Raw genomic sequence first — 18,668 nt, forward strand, 5'->3', positions numbered from 1 at the left:
ATGGACAGAGGTGGCAGCAGACTGGATAGAATACACCACTTCCTGCAGGACATACAGCAGCTGATAAGTACAGGAAGACTGGAGATTTTTAAATAGAAGCAAATTACAAATCTTTCTAACTTTCTGACACCAGAATTTTGCTGGAAGTACCCCTTTAATAGGGAAATGGATGCCTCTAGCAGCAGTTAAAGGATCGGTAGTCCAGGCATGATGGGAGTTGTAGTTTTGCAACAGCTGGAGGGCCGAAGGTTCCCCATCCCTGGCTTAAACACTCTGTGCTGCTGGAGACCAGCTTTTCATTCTATGTAATCTTCTCCATTCCTTTATGTACTATTGCCTCCTCACTTGCCGTTTAGTCCTCACTAACACAGTCACATCAATAGTCTGCTGAAATACTCTGTGCTGCTTTTACCTTTGTCATTTTTTCCCCTATCTTCCATTTTCCTGGAATCATGGCACTGGCCGTCTGTCCTCACTAATATATAGTGATATCACATCGACTTCATTATAATAAAACAGTTATCCACTGAAATACTCTGTGCTGCTGGATGTCTTTTTTTTCTTTCTCCTGTTGTCCCTCTAACAAAACATTTAAAGTGGTGATCCAGAATTAGAAAAAACACAGTGCCACTCCTGGTTGTGCCAGGTATTACAATTCACATTAAAGCAAATTAACCTCAGTACAGAAATTTGTTTTTGAAGCACCTGCTTGGCGCAGCCTGGTTCCCGCGCTCAGCGTTGTCTTCTTCAAGCTTGGAGCACTGGGAGAAGGTCCGGCGCCCCCTAGAGTGACCATGTCTCCTTTACTTGGTGACGTGACTCCATTAGAATCGAGCAGGGTCATGTCACGGAGGGGAGAGAATATCGTCATGCTGGGTGCACTGGGCCCACCTCCAGTACATAGAGTACACACCAACAGAAAATGGCGCCGAGCGTAGGAACCAGGCCGCGTTTTAAAAAAAAGGACCGTGCCAAACAGGTACTGCGGAAAAACTATTTCTGTAGTGGTGATGGTACTTTTGCTTTACAGTTGCAATACCTCACACAAACTGAGGATAAGTGTGACGCTGTTTGTGGAAGAAGCAGACATGTTTGTTTGTTTTTTTAGTCTTGGATAACCTCCTTTTAAAGGGGTCAGGATTAGGAAATCATGGCTGTTTTCTTCCAGAAACAGCGCCACCCGTCCACAGGTTGTATTTGGTATTGCAGCTCAACTCCATTAAAGGAGAAATCCGGTGAATTTTTTTTTTCAAGTATTGTATTGCCCCCCCAAAAGTTATACAAATTTTCAACATAAACTTATTATGGGAAATGCTTATAAAGGGCTTTTTTCCCTGCACTTACTACTGCATCAAGGCTTCACTTCCTGGATAATATGGTGATGTCACTTCCTGGATAACATGGTGATGTCACTTCCTGGATAACATGGTGATGTCACTTCCTGGATAACATGGTGATGTCACTTCCTGGATAACATGGTGATGTCACTTCCTGGATAACATGGTGACGTCACTTCCTGGATAACATGGTGATGTCACTTCCTGGATAACATGGTGACGTCACTTCCTGGATAACATGGCGATGTCACGACCCGACTCCCAGAGCTGTGCGGGCTGTGGCTGCTGGAGAGGATGATGGCAGAGGGATGCTCAGTGTCCCTCCAGTGCCCTGTGTCCCTCAGTGTCCCCCTGCCATCATCGTCTCCAGCAGCCACAGCCCACACAGCTCTGGGAGTCAGGTCGTGACATCACCATGTTATCCAGGAAGTGACATCACCATGTTATCCAGGAAGTGACACCACCATGTTATCCAGGAAGTGACATCACCATGTTATACAGGAAGTGACATCACCATGTTTATCCAGGAAGTGACATCACCATGTTTATCCAGGAAGTGAAGCCTTGATGCAGTAGTAAGTGCAGGGAAAAACGCACTTTATAGGCATTTCCTGTAATAAATGTATATTGGGGATTTGTATAACTTTTGGGGGGCAACACAATACTTTACTAAAAGTTTTCTTCTCCTTTAAAGTGAATGGAGCCCAGCTGCAATACATTTTAAAGTGTGAGGACAGATGTGGCGCTGTTTTTGGAAGAACTCAGCCATGACAGAGCTTCATCCTGGCCTCTATTGGACCATTATCAGGATCATGTCCATGGTGGTAGTCCCTGACCTAATCTGTCCTCACGCCACTCTGTTACTTCCACTTGAAGGAACCCTCTCATGATCTCATCCAGCTCGTATGTTGTGAGAGGGTCGGAGGGATTACTGTATGGGGCGGCCTTGTTATTGTGGGGCATCAGCTGACTCCGGGGACGGTGCGACAACACAATGGCAGCTACTGTTTTAGCCTGGGGGGAGTGAGCGATTAGCACAGCAGGTGTTTGGTGACGTGTGTGTGTTTTACCCGAGTGAACGTCTTTGTGTTGCGATGTCTGGTGTCTCGGCGCAGGTCAAAACCAGGCGGCTCTACCCTCTGCTCCCTGCAAAGCCGGGCCCAGTCACTGACAAAGAGACGTTTTACATACGTCCGTCAATACTCAGCACCCATTGGTTGCTATGGGTTACTGCAAATATGTACTCTATGGGTAAATAACCCTAAGGGTATAGCAGAGCTGAAGGGATTACCAGGACTGGACTGCACTACGCCTATACAGCTTGTCTATTGTATATTGTATGTTATTAGTTATATAGTACAAAGGGAGAGAACAATGAGAGTAGTAGAGCAGCTACAAAGAGTGTCTCTCACTCTGGAGGACCCAGCCTGTCCTGCACTATACAGACAACCCAATGTGTAATACTTAAAGGGGTTTGCCGATGATTTTTTTCCTCTTTTAAATCACCCATACAGATTGGTTGGGGCAGTAAGCGGTTAAAATTCCGGCAACACTTTATAAACTCATGAGTATAAAATACCAGCCTTAAAGGGGTTATCCAACAAAAAAAAAAAAAGAAAAAAAAAAGAAAATTTCTTTCGAATCAACCGGTGTCAGAAAATTATATATAGATTTGCAATTTACTTCTATTTAAAAATTCTCTAGTCTTCCAGTACGTATCAGCTGCTGTATGTCCTGCAGGAAGTGGTCTGCTCTCTGCTGCCACCTAGTCCATGTCAGGAACTGTCTAGAGCAGTAGTAAATCCCCATAGAAAACCTCTCCTGCTCTGGACAGTTCCTGACATGGACAGAGGTGGCAGCAGAGAGCACTGTGACAGACTGGAGAGAATACACCACTTCCTGCAGGACATACAGCAGCTGATAAGTACTGGAAGACTGGAGATTTTTAAATAGAAGTAAATTACAAATCTATATAACTTTCTGACACACAATTTTTTTCCACCCGAATTCCCATTTAATTTCTTTTGTGGGGGCACTGCATGGAAACCGACTAATTGTTTTTGGTCCCTATGTGTGAATGCATATAGTACATAGGTTAACAAATGAAATAGCAATATACAATTCAAATAGCATTAAAGCAATATAAATGCCCAAGACAACTAACCAACATCCAACGACTGGGCCACACAGGGTTCTTAGTAGGACACTGCATAGAAGAACCCTATTTTTCTACCTATAGGGGGCACTATGTTCTTTGTATCTATTCATCAACTCATCTATATACTGTAAATATCTATATTACTTTTATATTGTACAGAAATGCCACGACACGTCCCGGGAAACATCTCATCCGACTGTTATGTTGGATCTCAGACTAATCAACACAGTGGGCTCCAGAATCCGTCCTCTCCTGATACCTCAAACCCAAGTGATGTCCACCCCAGGTAAGCTATAGGACTTTGTCAAAGAATTCATCACACCCAGAGAGATCCCCCTATAGAAGTGATGGTGCACCATATGGCGGAACCCCAGATATAGAAGCACCAACGAATCCTAACTCTAGTATGGGGCTTTAATCTAAGTTTGGTTCAGTATGTTATATATTAGTACTGTACTGAATGTGAAATGCACCTACATTAGGCATCAGAAGCTGTTTGTTTTATGATATATATATATATATATATATATATATGTTGCAGTGAAAGGATAGAATCCAGTGATTTGATCAAATCCTGGGAAATGATGGAATGACGGCACTGTTCCATCATTGAGGAGTCAGCTGGCTCTGTGTTTGGCAGCAGAGGTGGATGGGGGAGCAGAGCGTAACACCTCCCCGGCAGGAGTATGTCGGTGGGGGGCAGACGGAAACTCTCAGCAGGCATACAGCAGCGGAGGCGGATGGGGGAGCAGAGCGGCACACCTCCCCGGGCATACGGCGGCGGATGGGAGAGCAGAGCGGCACACCTCCCCGGCAGGCATACAGCAGCGGAGGTGGATGGGGGAGCAGAGCGGCACACCTCCCCGGCAGGCATACAGCAGCGGAGGCGGATGGGGGAGCAGAGCGGCACACCTCCCCGGCAGGCATACAGCAGCGGAGGCGGATGGGGGAGCAGAGCGGCACACCTCCCCGGCAGGCATACGGCGGCGGAGGCGGATGGGGGAGCAGAGCGGCACACCTCCCCGGCAGGCATACGGCGGGGGAAGCGGATGGGGGAGCAGAGCGGCACACCTCCCCGGCAGGCATACGGCGGCGGATGGGGGAGCAGAGCAGCACACCTCCCCGGCAGGCATATGGCGGTGGGGTGGACGGGGGAGCAGAGCGGCACACCTCCCCGGCAGCCATACAGCGGCGGGGCGGACGGAGGAGCAGAGCCTCCCCGGCAGACATATGGCGGATGGGGAAGCAGAGCGGCATGCCTACCCGGCAGGCATATGGCAGCGGGGTGAACGGGGGAGCAGAGCGGCACGCCTCCCCAGCAGGCATATGGCGGTGGCGTGAAAGGGACCGGGGGCAGATGGGGGAGCAGAGCGGCACACCTCCCGGCAGGCATACAGCGTTGGGGCGGACGGGGAGCAGAGCGGCTCACCTCTCGACAGGCGTTTGGAGGCGGGGGCGGACAGGGAGTAGAGCGGACAGGCTGGGGGAGCAGGAGGCGCGTAGCAGGGGAAATAAGCAGAATGGGGAGCAGAGAGGCGTTGGAGGCGGACGGAGAGCAGAACGGCACACTTCCCGTCAAGCATACAGCGTTGGGGTGGATGAGGAGCAGAGCGGACAGGCTGGGGGAGCAGGAGGCATGTTGCAGGGCGGGGCGGAGGGGACTGGAGGGGGACAGGGAGCGGAGCGGGGAGCAGGAGGAGCGTAGCAGGGAAAATGAGCGGAACGGGAAGCAGAGAGGCAGTGGAGTAGGACGGGGAGCAGAGCGGACAGGCCGGGTGGAGCAGAGAGGCGATACGGTAAGCAAATTCTATGTCGCAGGGGGAAATGATAGAGTTGATTCCATCATTTCCCTGAAAGGGGTCAGTGATTTGATCAAATCCCTAGGGAAATGAAGGGACGGCGCAGTCATTTCATCATTTCCCGGGATTTGATCAAATCCCTGATTCTATCATTTAACTACATTTATACCGGTATATACGTTTACCCCCACAGCTCTGCTGCGCAGATCGGACGGAGGTTGGCCGCCATTGGGGACGAATTCAACAGAAACTATGAAAAAAGACTGGAAAACAAGCTGGCCCACGTTATCCGCCAGTCCATGTACGTGACTCTCTGTACTATCCGGCTGTCGGGCTTCACCTCGCTCTTTGCTTTTATGATATACTGTTTGCTTTAGGAAAAGATTTTGTTTAACTATTCGGTTCAGAGTCCATTTTAAAAGGTCAATTGATGGATTACGGCGAATAACACTCACTGGTAATTATATCATCTGTATTTTATGAGACCTCCCGGGAGTCACCGCATCAGATGATTCATAATGGGCTCTTTTATGGCCAATGACTTATATTATACACTGCTATTTTATAGCATTTAAAGGGGTAGTGACATAAATCAGAAAGTGCTTAAAGGGGTACTCTATCGATTTTTTTTTCTTTCAAATCAACTGGTGTCAGAAAGTTATATAGATTTGTAATTTACTTCTATTTAAAAATCTATATTCTTCCAGTACTTATCAGCTGCTGTATGTGTTGCAGGAAGTGGTGTTATTCTTTCCAGTCTGACCCAGTGCTCTCTGCTGCCACCTCTGTCCATGTCAGGAACTGTCCAGAGCAGCAGCAAATGCCCATAGAAAACCTCTCCTGCTCTGGACAGTTCCTGACATGGACAGAGAGCACTGTGTCAGACTGGAAAGAATACACCACTGCCTGCAGGACATACAGCAGCTTATAAGTACTGGAAGACTGGAGATTTTTAAATAGAAGTAAATTACAAATATATATAACTTTCTGACTCCAGTTGATTTGAAAGAAAAAAAGTTTGGTTGGAGTACCCCTTTAAGGGCCACTGGATGGCTGGTCCTGTATCTCTCTTCTACTTCCCCTAGGTAGATAGCAACCGGCTCGCTCCCAGTTATTCCCACAAAAGCTGTAGTCACAGCTACTGGTTCCTAGACCTAGACTCTGATCATGTCCAACTAAAGCTGGCCATACACATGAGATCAGCCAAAGGTCTGTGGAGACCTCAGCGATCAGCTGGGATCTGTGAGGGGGAGATTTATCAAACTGGTGTAAAGTAGAATTGTCTTAGTTGCCCCTAGCAACCAATCAGATTCCACTTTTCATTCTTCACAGACTCTTTGAAAAATGGAAGGTGGAATCTGATTGGTTGCTAGGGGCAACTAAGACAATTCTACTTTACACTAGTTTGATAAATCTCCCCCTTATAAGTGTTCAGTTTCCCAACAGCACCACCACAGGTGAAACTAAGCATTGCACCATGTCCTTTCACATCAGTATATTGACCATATAATGCGGGACACAGTGGCGGACATATCACTTGTGCTGCTGGTTCAGCTGCACAGGGGCCCGCCAGGCTCGGACTCTGAGCCTCAGCCTAGCAGGCCCCTCCACAGCCCTGGGCCCCGCTGCATAGGTGATATGTATCACATCATTTATCCATGTACCAGGTGCCTGCCACCCGTGGCCAGCCAGCGCAGAGATGCAAGCAGCCGCGGCCCCCACCCCACTCCTTTGGCCCTATTAGCTACATGAGCCACGGCCGGCCGCAGGGGCGCCATGCTCCTTCCCCCTCCCCGGCATGTGCGCACCAATGAAGGTTGGCGATTGCGGCATCTGACCTGGAGGACCACTATGGGGGGACACAGTGACACTGTGAATCAAGCCCTTGTGTGACAATTGCAGCAGTGACGTAAAGCAATGTCCACCAGTCTGTTACTTGCCCTGGGACAAACTACATGGGTTACTGTCTCTTTAAGAATGCCCGTGAGCCATGAATACAGATTGAGATGCCGATAACTCTGTTTATTCAGCTTCTTCACCCTCTGTATTTGCTCATGTGGTCGGTGAAGTTTCTATGATCAAATATTTGTTCTTGCTCTAGAAATACTGATCTATATAACCCGCACTGCGAGGCGGCAAATCTGTCTGTGATGGGGTTACCAGGCTTAAAGAAAAACACAGCTGCTTCCTTACAAAACAGCGCCACCCCTGTCCTGAGGTTGTGTGTGGTATTACAACTTGGCTCCAGTCACTTCAATGGAACTGAGCTGCAATACCGCACCCAAACTGAGGATAAGAGGGGCGCTGTTTCTGGAAAAAAGGCCTTTGATATCAAAAGGTTGGTTAATACACAGCGCAGTAGAAAACAGCGCCACTCTTGTCCACAGGCTGTGTGTGGTACTGCAGCTCATCCACATTTGTGTAATTTGCTGTAGTAGCAGCCACCGGCTTTTAACAAGGGTGGCATTTTTTCTTAAAGACATCAGTCATGTTTTTTATTTACTCTAACCCCTTAAAGACATAGGGGGAGATTTATCAAACATGGTGTAAAGTGAAACTGTCTCAGTTGCCTCTGGCAACCAATCAGATTCCACCCAGAGTCTTTGGGAAATGAAAGGTGGAATCTGATTGGTTGCTAGGGGCAACTGAGCCAGTTTCACTTTACACCATGCTTGATAAATCTCCCTCTAAATCATCATTTGGTTTACGGCAAACGTTGCAAAATCTAAGATATTTTCTGCTTGTTTGTATAACTTTGCAGACGTATTGTGGGTAATTGCCAAAGTTTTGCCCTGAGCCTCTTGAGAAGTGTTAAGAATATCACGAGCCGTGTGGATCATGGTGTGACCCGGACTCCTGGCAGGATGCTGGTAAGGAGGTTACTGATCTTTTTATTACGATGTTCACAGGTCCCCGCAGGGCAGGTTTCCAGCCTCTGTGTGTAAACAGGACGGTTTCTATATACTGACAGCAAGCAGAGATCTTAGAAACAGAGAAACCCCAAGGGAAGATTTTTGAAAAATATTTAAAGGGGTTATCCAGGGCTACAAAAACATGGCCACTTTCCCCCCCTCTCTTATCTCCAGATTGGGTGGGGTTTGGGACTTAGTTCTATTGAAGTAAATGGAGCTTAATTGCAAACCACACCTGAACTGGAGACAAGAGAGGAGGAAAAGTGGCCATGTTTTTGTAGTGCTGGATAACCCCTTTAAAAGAGTAATTGTCATTGTTGCCCCTAGCAACCAATATCACAGCTTTTTGAAAAGCAGTATGAAATGACAGCTGCGCTGTGATTGGCTGCTGTGGGCAAAACAGTTGTAAGTGAATCTGGCACCTACTGCTAATGACTGACATCAGCGATTACAATGATGTCGTTCATATAACCCTTCAAATGCCATGATTAACAGCAATCACAACATTTAGAGTCCATTTACACAAAAAGATTATCTGACAGATTATCTGTCAAAGATTTGAAGCCAAAGCCAGAAACAGACTATGATCAGGTCATAAAGGAAAACATGAGATTTCTCCTCTTTTCAAATCCATTCCTGGCTTTGGCTTCAAATCTTTGGCAGATAATCTTTCTGTGGACCCTAAAATAGCTAAATGACAGGCATCTGGCAGCTATATGTCTGGCACTCCTGCAATGTGATTGCGAGGCACCAATAGGCAACTATGGCAGCTGTAGGCCTGTACGAGGCCTCTATACCTGCTAAGGTAATTCTGCTAATAGAAGCACCAATCTAACTGATCCATGGATCCATGCAATGCCATAGCTATGCATGGATCAGCATAAAAACTCTGACTGCTTATGAAAGTCTCCTAAGGGTATTAAAGGGTGATTTTTTTCCCCTTTTAAATGAAGTGGTGTCAGAAAGTGCCAGTGATTTATAATTTACTTCTATTAAAAAATCTTTAGTCTTTCAGTACTTATCAGCTGCTGTATGTCCTGCAGGAAGTGGTGTATTATTTCCAGTCTGACACAGTGCTCTCTTCTGCAACCCTTTCTGGAGCAGGAAAGGTTTTCTATGGGGATTTGCCACTTCTCTGGACAGTACCTGACATGGACAGAGGTGGCAGCAGAGAGCACTGTGTCAGACTGGAAAGAATACACCATTTCCTGCGGGACATTCAGCAGCTGATACGTACTGGAAGATATTTGTAATAGAAGTAAATTACAAAACACTGGCACTTTCTGGCACCAGTTGATTTGAAAGTTTTTTTTTGTGGAGTACCCCTTTAAAATGTATATAATATATAAAAAAAATTTCAATATCTATAAGTGCCACAACAGGCTTGGAACATGTGATCCGGTGGTCATATACATGATACACCTCTTCTTTGTGGTGACAGGGGCAGCTTGTCTAGTCACTTTGATGCCACAATAGCTATTGATTGCAGCATTTATGAGGCTGAACGGCCGGGATCTGAGCTAACTCAGATACAACTGGCTCATGCTAATAATGGGACAGGAGCTGTTCCTGACCCTGTGCCATGGAAACTATACAGTTTGGGGTAGACGCTTAAAAATTCTAGTTATATCATGTGACAGGGAGGGGAACCTATGGTCCTCCAGCCATTATGCAGGCTGTCCAGGCATGATGGGACTTGTAGTTTTGCTCCAGGGCCACAGGTTCCCGACCCCTTACGATGATTCTATAACTTCCCACACAGGTATCTACAAGGGATCCGGCGGCCATCTACCCCAACCTCCTGCTCCTGGCTGCGCTGGTTGCAGTTTGCGGACTCGTCATCAAGCTGGGACTGGATGACTGACAACCCTGGAAGAGGCCACGGCAGGACTCTGGTCGACACGTGCCACCCCGGCGGTGCCATTTATACACTGGAATATTTTTTATCTTTATCTATAGTGCTGGGTCACTGAAAAAATTTTTATGATAAAAATTTTTAAATTTGGTGTTTGCTCCATAACTTCCTGTCGATTCATTGTTTTTTTTTTTTTTTTTTTAACGTTTAAGCACTTAAGTACCACTTCCCGCGAGGTCTGGACGGCCGGATGTTTTGTACCCGTGAGTGAAGGAATGCAGGCCATCCTCTTCTCACCCCATCTGTCTCCTCAATCTGTGAATCAATCGTACAATAAATGATTTCATCCAGGTGGCTTGTGTCTTTCGGGGAATGGCTATTGTTTTTAAAGGGGCTACAAAAATCCTAGGCTACACTTCTTAGTACTGGAGCGTTATACGATGTGTGGTTAAAAGCTGATCTATGTGATAGTCAATGGGATTCCTAATATATTTGTAAATCACTAGATGAACTGAAATCATAGCTTTAAAGTCTTGGCCACTAGGTGTCTCTCTACTCTGTAATCTGCCTTCTGCTGCCTGTTGACAGGGGAAATCTGTCTCTAGTAACAGCTAGATCAGGACAAATTACAGGAAGTGAGGGCGGGGTTAACTATGTGCAGAAGAGAGAGAGAGCACCTGAGCTGTGTAGCAGCAAGCCAACCCAATCTGTTTATTTATCCCCTTCCCCAATGCAAGATTTTTGGCAAATTTTCACCTCCTCACATTCAAAGAGTCATAAATTATATTATTGTATTTATATACAGGGTGGCCCAAAAGTAGGTGGCAGCATGTGTTATGAAGGAGGAGATTTATCAAACATGGTGTAAAGTGAAACTGGCTCAGTTGCCCCTAGCAACCAATCAGATTCCACCTTTCATTCCTCACAGGCTCTTTGGAAAATGAAAGGTGGAATCTGATTGGTTGCTAGGGGCAACTGAGCCAGTTTCACTTTATACCATGTTTGATAAATCTCCCCCTTCATAGCCCTATTACACATACTGTCCACCTATGTTTGGAACACCATATATATACATATATAAAAATTCTGTGCCGAAACTGTAAAAAAACAAAACAAAAAAAAAACAACTGTGTTTCTGCACTAGTAAGGGATCTTGCTCCTACATGTTCACTTTGCAAAAAAAAAACAAAAAACTATTGTGACTATAACATCGTAATTTTTTCATTTACAGAGGTACCGCTCATGGACTATAATATGCAACCATCAGATCGTTTATACTGCAGGGGTCCATCGGACCCCTGACAAGTCCGCAACCTGTCAGGTCATTCTCTGCCTGCTGTGATCAATACTGATGGCGGCCTGCAGCGGATTATAGGCGGCCTATCAGCAGGTTAGACCAACCTGGGCATGGAGCACTGAGGATGAAGGTGTGTCTCTTACCTTCATCCTCATCTGTCCATTAAGCAGCTAGGAGCCAAAGCCCCCCCCCTGTGTTGATAACTATTAAAAGAGGCGTTGTAGCCTTCCTCCTTCCGTAGTGATCCTTGTTGTCGCCCTCCATTGATAATCATTAGGGGGCACGAATCGCCGTCTGGGAAAACAGTCCAGGACAGGCATTCACCATCCGCGTCGTCCGTGATTCACAGATCGAACAGAGAATGTGTTAATGTAGCCTTATATACAACTGGGACCAGGCTGATGATACAGATCTGGAGACTGACAATACAAATCATAGCATAGAACAGTCCAAAACCGGTCCGTGCCTCCTGTAGAGTGATTTCAGCTCTGGACGCTACTTCCTCATTATCCTTATCAGGAAGCGAAACCCAAGACTGTGTACAAAATAACCAGGTGCACAAAATAACCATGTGCGGGGGGGGGGGAAGGGGAGGGGGTAGACGGCGACAGAATAGTCCTGACTGCAAAGCTAAGGGCCTTATTACACGGGACGATTATCGTGCGAAAATTTGTTATATCGTTCGAATTTAAACGATAATCGTTCTGTAAAATTGCAGGCAACTATCGAAAAATCGTTCGTATGTCGATTTAGATCTGAACCTAAAATTATCGTTAATCATTCGCTGTAATTCCACATTCGTTCGATCAAGTTCCACATTTTTTCAATAATCGTTCAGTGTAATTGCACATTGTTCATTGTTTTGCTGGGATCAGAAGAATCAAACGATCGTAGTAACGATCACAATAACGATCGTAACTAACGACCATCGTTCTGTGTAATATGGTGAACGATTTCAGATTAACGATAAACAATCTCGTTTGCGATCGTTAACCGTTAAAAATCGCTCCGTGTAATAGGGAACACTGCATATCGTAATACTCAGCTCAGTATTACACTATGTTAGGGTGCGTTTACACAGAAAGATTTATCTGACAGATTTTGGAAGCTAAAGCCAGGAATGGATTTGAAAAGAGGATAGATCCCAGTCTTTTCTTTATAACCTGATCCCTGTTTATAGTCTGTTCCTGGTTTTGGCTTCAAAGATCTGTCAGATAAATCTGTCTGTGTAAACGCACCATTAGACAGTCACATCTTGATATTACATCTAATGACTGATAATGTTGTCACATAACAAGCAAAACCGCACGACCGTCACTAAAAAATCCAAGAGCGATCGCACGCGGCCTCATTGTAAAGCATGTGACTGTAACTTGTATGTAACCTGTGGTTTTATACGTAACCACAAATCCAAAGAAGGTGTTTGACATTAAAATGCAGAAACGTTGCAAACATATTTTAAGGTGTTTGACTTGTCTTGAATTTCCAATGTAGCCCGTGTGCTATGACCAGGAAAGTGCAGGGATAATACCTGGAGTGCAGTACTAGTTTCTGCCAGCAGGTGTCACTGTTGCAATTTAAAGTCTCACTGTGTTTTTTTTTTTTTTCAAATTGCTTTTTCATGATTGGAAATGATTCAAATTGGAAAACATTGACAACAGAGTCAACCAATTCCTCAGACAAAGTATATATATATATATATATATATATATAAAATATAATACAAAATAAACCTCTACAAGGCTTTATATAGAAATAAAGTTAGTACAGTCTACAAAAGAGTAAGGTAAGCTGACATGAAGTGACACGGATGATGACGTTCTTATGACTGGGCCTTGGGGGCGCTGGTAATGCTGTACATGTAGTACATACAGGTTCTTATAATTACAGAAACTATAAAGTTTATTTAAATGGGAAGAAGACAAACTGCATGAACAATCAAACAGATCGGCTCCTAAATATGCAATGTGGGAAAACTGCGCCACCTGCTGGGAAAATGTCATCATTACACAAAAATGGACGATCATGTGCTATAAAGCAGGGTCAGATCCGAGAACTTGGTACGTGTCGTATGAGTTTTCGCAGCAATCAGTCAGATAGCACAGGTCCAACTCATGACACCTGGACTGTTCCTTCCCCCTAGAGGAGAGGTGCAGTATTACATTAAAGGAGTAGTACACCATTTATTAATTTTTTTTTTTTTATTTCAAATCAACTGGTGCCGGAGATAAAAAAAATAAAAATAAAAAACAATCTTCCAGTACTTATCAGGTGCTGTGTGTCCTGCAGGGAGTGGTGTATTTTTTTCCAGTCTGACATAGTGCTCTCTGCTTCCATGTCAGGAACTGTCCAGAGCAGCAGCAAATCCCCATAGAAAACCTCTCCTGCTCTGGACAGTTCCTGACTCGGACAGAGGTGGCAGCAAAGAGCACCGTCTCAGACTGGAAAGAATACACCCCTTCCTGCAGGACACACAGCACCTGATAAATACTGGAAGACTGGAGATTTTTGTAATAGAAGTAAATAAAAAATTTCTGGCACCAGTTGATTTGAAAGAGTTTTTTGGGGGGGTGAACAACTCCTTTAAGCCATTCACATACTTCAGAATCCTCCTTAAGTGCTGTTTACACCCCGACGCATTTTTGCTTCCATATTACGGCCGCATATCGAAGCCTGACCACATCAATCATCAGGCCAGTTGTCGGGAAAAGGGATAATATAGAAGCATAAATGACCCCATATTATGCTAGTACTGACCCAGCCTTGGGCATAGGAACCTGGGAAAGCTAGGTGACAATTCATTTTGGTTATCATTCAAGGGGTTATCCAGCGCTACAAAAACATGGCCACTCCCCCCCTCCCCTCTCTTGTCTCCAGTTCAGGTGTGGTTTGCAATTAAGCTCCATTTACTTTAATGGAACTGAGTTTGAAACCCCACCCAATCTGGAGACGAGAGGGGAAAAATGGCCATGTTTTTGTAGCGCTGGATAACCCCTTTCAGCTTCCCCAGACTTCACAAATATGGCCGACAAGAAAAACCGAAGGAATTCCCATCGACACACGGGTAATATTGCTTGTGACTTGCTATAAAACAACTTCTATTACACAGTAAATCCACTTAAAGGAACGGACGCCTCCTTTCTCTTCCTCATTCCCTTTCGAAAACATCGATATTTTTGTACGCCCTCCAGGCCTTCAGGTTGCAGATCTTCAGCATCGTCCCCAGCTGGATTCCTGGTCCCATCTCAAAGGTGCGAGGAAAGCTGACCCCCGGCCTCCTCTCGTAGATGGCGTGCATCGTCTGTTCCCACTTTACGGGGGAGACCAGCTGCTTGGCCAGGAGGTCCTCAAAGGCGGAGGCATGTCGGTACCTCTTCCCGTCCACGTTACAGTACACGTTTACCAGCGGCTGCTTGAAGTTCAGGGTCTTCAGGACGTTCCTTAAAGGTTCCACGGCAGGTTCCATTAGGGGTGTGTGAAAGGCGCCGCTGACCGGCAGCAGCTTAGTCCGAGCCAGGGAGAATTTTTTTGAATTCTTTTGCAAGTATTGAATAGCCTGGAAAAAAATAATATGATTATTGTGATAAAGGGGCATTCTGCTTATATTAAAGGGGATGTGTCACCTAGATTTTCTATCAGAGTCAGATACTAAAACTTGTTCTTTTATTCTAATCTGTTTCTAGTTTCTGACTGTAATTTTTTTTATTTCACTTTTTGTACATTGTTATGGGGGCGGCCATATTGCCTGAGCTGTTTTTAACAGCATTTAGTGACATGCTTTACAGCAGGGATGGGGAACCTTCGGCCCTCCAGCTGTTGCAAAACTACAATTCCCATCATGCCTGGACAGCCAAAGCTTCGCTTTGGCTGTCCAAGCATGATGGGAATTGTAGTTTTGCAACAGCTGGAGGGCCGAAGGTTCCCCATCCCTGCTTTATAGCAAGACACATGGACATAGACTACAATAGACTCTGTACCTTGAGATGATTTTGAAAACTTACTAAGCGTCCTTAGTGACCTGTGAAGAGGTCATTCCACAGGGAGCTGCTATTGTCTCCTCTATCTACTGGTGTCACATGACGCTGCAATGCTGTACAGATCACTTTACAGCAGCCGCCTCTTATCACCACAGACACAACAGGAAGCCTCAGCTTAGTTTTAGCCCCAGTGGTGAGAATGAGAACTGCAAGATATCAGCATTATTTTATAATATAGATAGAAAAATGTCACCCCAAAATTCTTAAGAAAACATAAACATTATTTGAAGTGTCACTGTCTTTTTATTTTTTTTGCAGAAATCAATAGTACGGGTGATTTTAGGAAACTTTGTAATTGGGTTTATTAGGCAAATATGGCATTATCTGCATTCAAAAAGACTTTTCCCAGGTCCCCCCCCCCTCTTCTCTCTCATTCACTGCTCATTATCGGGAAATCTCGACTGTTTTACATCAGTCGGGCCCTGTGTAACCTATGGAGAGGGGAGGGGGGAGATTAGTCGCCAGCAGAGAACAAAGGATTACACAGCGGGAGCTGTGTGAAAGCTGGTATTCAGAGGTCAGAGAGGTCAAGTGCTGACTGTCAGATAAGATAGCCCGGTGATGTAGCTGTAAATTAACTCTTTGTTGTCCTGTTTTGGTGCCTCATCTCCCTCCACCTCTCCCCTCTCCATAGAGAACCATGAAGACAGGGGGGAGAGCTTCAAACTGCTTTTTCATGATAAAAATGCATTTTTTGGCTAATAAACCCAATCACAAAGTTTCTTAAAATCGCCTGTACTATTGATTTCTGCAAAAAGTGACACTTTAAGCATTAAATAATTTACTGATGACACAATCCCTTTAAGTCAACGTGTACAGGAGTCCTTCTCCGTCTGGCAAGAAAGAAGCCCACCCAAATTGAAGTCGGATGTCTCCCTCACATGTGCCTAGTCAGGTGACCACTTTTACTTCTAGCCCGCCCCACCTCATTGTGAATCTGGTCAATGATCATACCATCGCATATAGACACTCACCTCCATATGTCCTGCAATGACTCTACCATTCGGGAACAGGAAGTTTGCCACCTTGCATACCGGCTCGGCTATGCCCAGCGTCTTGCAGTGCTCTTCAGCCTCGGCACAGGCCAGGTGATACCTAGTCTTAGATGTCCCCACCACGGAGAGCATCCCACTGGGCACGGCATCAGACGCCTTCTGCATGGCCTCCCCCCGGACCTTCACCGCATACAGCGCTGCAATAAGGAACAACGCTAAGTGTCTTCATAGACCTGACAGGAAGCCCCAGCAGTCCCGATTCCCAGGGGAGAGTGGACCACACTTCTGCAGTCACTTTCTATAGAGCTGAATGAGGAAACAAGGAATAAATCTTCTCACCTTCTGTAAAATCCAAAGCACCAGCGAAGACGAGAGCAGCAAACTCTCCAATGCTGAAGCCGGCCGTCACCACGCATTTCTCCACGGCCTGGAGAAAGAAAGGGACAATGATACAGGTCATCGATCTCTAGGCCTCATATACCAAAACAGATTGGAACTATGCTCCCCTGCTCAGGACCTTCATCTGTTACCAGGTACAGAGAGGCCACCTCTTAGGAGGACCCCAAATGTACATGTGTTACTTCATCTGAAGGGGACTGGGTAATGCTTTAGTGTCCTGAACAGTGGACCCTCCTCTATTCCTTAAAGGGAATCTGTTTTTACAAAGGGAAGGTAAATCAATTGCCACAATCAGATTTGCAATATCTCTTGCGGTTCATAAAGTTATCAACTGTGATTAGCTTCAGCTCTGTGTTCAGCACCATGGATAACACCTTGAACACGTCAAATAGCTGTGCATCACAGGGAACCTTCCCAGGTTTTGCAACTTTCTGCGTTGATATTTCCCGTTCTAGCTGGGATGAAAGGTTTCGGCTGTCCGGGCATGATGGGAATTGTAGTTTTGCAACAGCTGGAGGGCTGAAGTTTCCCCATCCCTGCTTTATGAAGTTGGGAAAACCTCAGCGCAAACTGGGGTTTGTCCAAAGCAGAGCATGGGCCATTTGACTCCCTAGGGCATGGGTCTCCAAACTGCGGCCCTCCAGCTGTTGCGAAACCACAACTCCCATCATGCCTGGACAGCTAAAGCAGGCATGATGGGAAATGTAGTTTTGCAACAGCTGGAGGGCCGCAGTTTGGAGACCCATGCCCTAGGGAGTCTTGAATAACATGGATACAGTCTATGGCGTCGAGGTTCGCTCAGCTCTAGGCACCTGTATCTATCCCCTGCACGGGTAACTGGTTATCCTTAGCACAGGGGTAGAGAAACTTGGCTCTTCAGCTGTTGCAAAACTACAACTCCCATCATGCCTGGACAGCCAAAGCTAAAGCATGATGGGAGTTGTAGTTTTGCAACAGCGGGAGAGCTAAGGTTCCCTACCACTGCCTTAGGATATAGTCAAAAAAGCAGATTTGTTCCAGAAATTTCTACAACTATCTGAATAGGGCTTGTGGCAGAAATAACGTCAAACCTGCAGAGGGTGACTATACTCTCTAGCGGTTGCAAAAACTACAATTCCCATCATGCCCGGACAGCCTTTGCCTGATGGGGATTGTAGTTTTGCAGCAGCTGGAAAGCAAGAGGCTAGGGAACAACGGCATGAACTTACTTCGGGATCTTCGTGACTGAGCTTCTCGGCCGCAGCCAGGGAGGTGATGAAGACGGCCGGTTGGCAGTGCACGGTCTTATTGAGCATCTCGGCCGGGCCCCGGAGACACAGCTCCAGCAGGTCATAGCCCAGCACCTTGTGGGCGGTCATGAACATGGCTCTGACATTGGGGTACTTCAAGAGCCCACCGGCCATGCCCACCTGCTGACTGCCCTGTCCCGGGAACAGGACCACCGTACTGTCTGATGGCGACCTGGACGGCTGCGGCTTCTCTGGTCCATCTTCTCTGTCCACCTCTGCCCCCTCCAGTAAGCTGGCAAAATCCTCCCCTCTGCCAGTACTAGATGCCCACCTCAGGGGCCCCTTATACAGTAACCTCCTATAGATACACGACCTGAGAAGAGAGGAGCCCCCCATACCTGCTAGTGAACCCCCTTACCCCTTCCTATAGGGAGCCACTGACAGATAACACGTGACAACACAAGCTCCTCTCTCACACGTGGGTCACCCTGGCCTCTCAAGGACACTTCCGGGTTAGCTGCGCACCGCTAAAGGCTTCCCTCCCGGAACATCTATACCCACACAAACGTTCCTCTCTACTATACACCCAATTTCTGATCCAATTTTTAAAAATTCTTAATGCTAAAATAGTTTATATGACTATGAGCAAT

General features: G+C 46.1%; 1 protein-coding gene across 2 annotated transcripts; it reads right to left on the reverse strand.

The window, feature by feature from the left end:
• Positions 1-13,096: 13,096 nt before the first annotated feature.
• Positions 13,097-18,555, reverse strand: MCAT (malonyl-CoA-acyl carrier protein transacylase). 2 transcript variants are annotated; one of them, XM_069952475.1, is made up of 5 exons: positions 17,998-18,555; positions 16,730-16,817; positions 16,370-16,587; positions 14,464-14,914; positions 13,097-13,497 (listed from the first exon to the last, which is right to left on the reverse strand). In XM_069952475.1, the coding sequence occupies exons 1-4, from the start codon at positions 18,412-18,414 to the stop codon at positions 14,507-14,509; spliced, it is 1,131 nt and encodes a 376-aa protein (XP_069808576.1). In that variant the 5' UTR covers positions 18,415-18,555; the 3' UTR covers positions 13,097-13,497; positions 14,464-14,506. The 2 variants fall into 2 exon arrangements, with proteins under 2 accessions (XP_069808576.1, XP_069808568.1); XM_069952467.1 differs by lacking the exon at positions 13,097-13,497 and having other exon boundaries at positions 13,733-14,914.
• Between the last annotated feature and the right edge of the window lie 113 nt (positions 18,556-18,668).

Source organism: Dendropsophus ebraccatus, chromosome 1 (assembly GCF_027789765.1).
Source record: "Dendropsophus ebraccatus isolate aDenEbr1 chromosome 1, aDenEbr1.pat, whole genome shotgun sequence".
In the NCBI taxonomy this organism is placed as follows: domain Eukaryota; kingdom Metazoa; phylum Chordata; class Amphibia; order Anura; family Hylidae; genus Dendropsophus; species Dendropsophus ebraccatus.

Excerpts from the sequence above, each read along its gene's own strand:
- MCAT (XM_069952475.1), bottom strand. The coding sequence starts at position 18,414 with ATGGGGGGCTCCTCTCTTCTCAGGTCGTGTATCTATAGGAGGTTACTG. Across the intron at positions 16,818-17,997 it reads TCAGTCACGAAGATCCCGAA|GCCGTGGAGAAATGCGTGGT; the intron begins GTAAGTTCATGC and ends TTCTTTCTCCAG. Across the intron at positions 16,588-16,729 it reads TGCTTTGGATTTTACAGAAG|CGCTGTATGCGGTGAAGGTC; the intron begins GTGAGAAGATTT and ends TCCTTATTGCAG.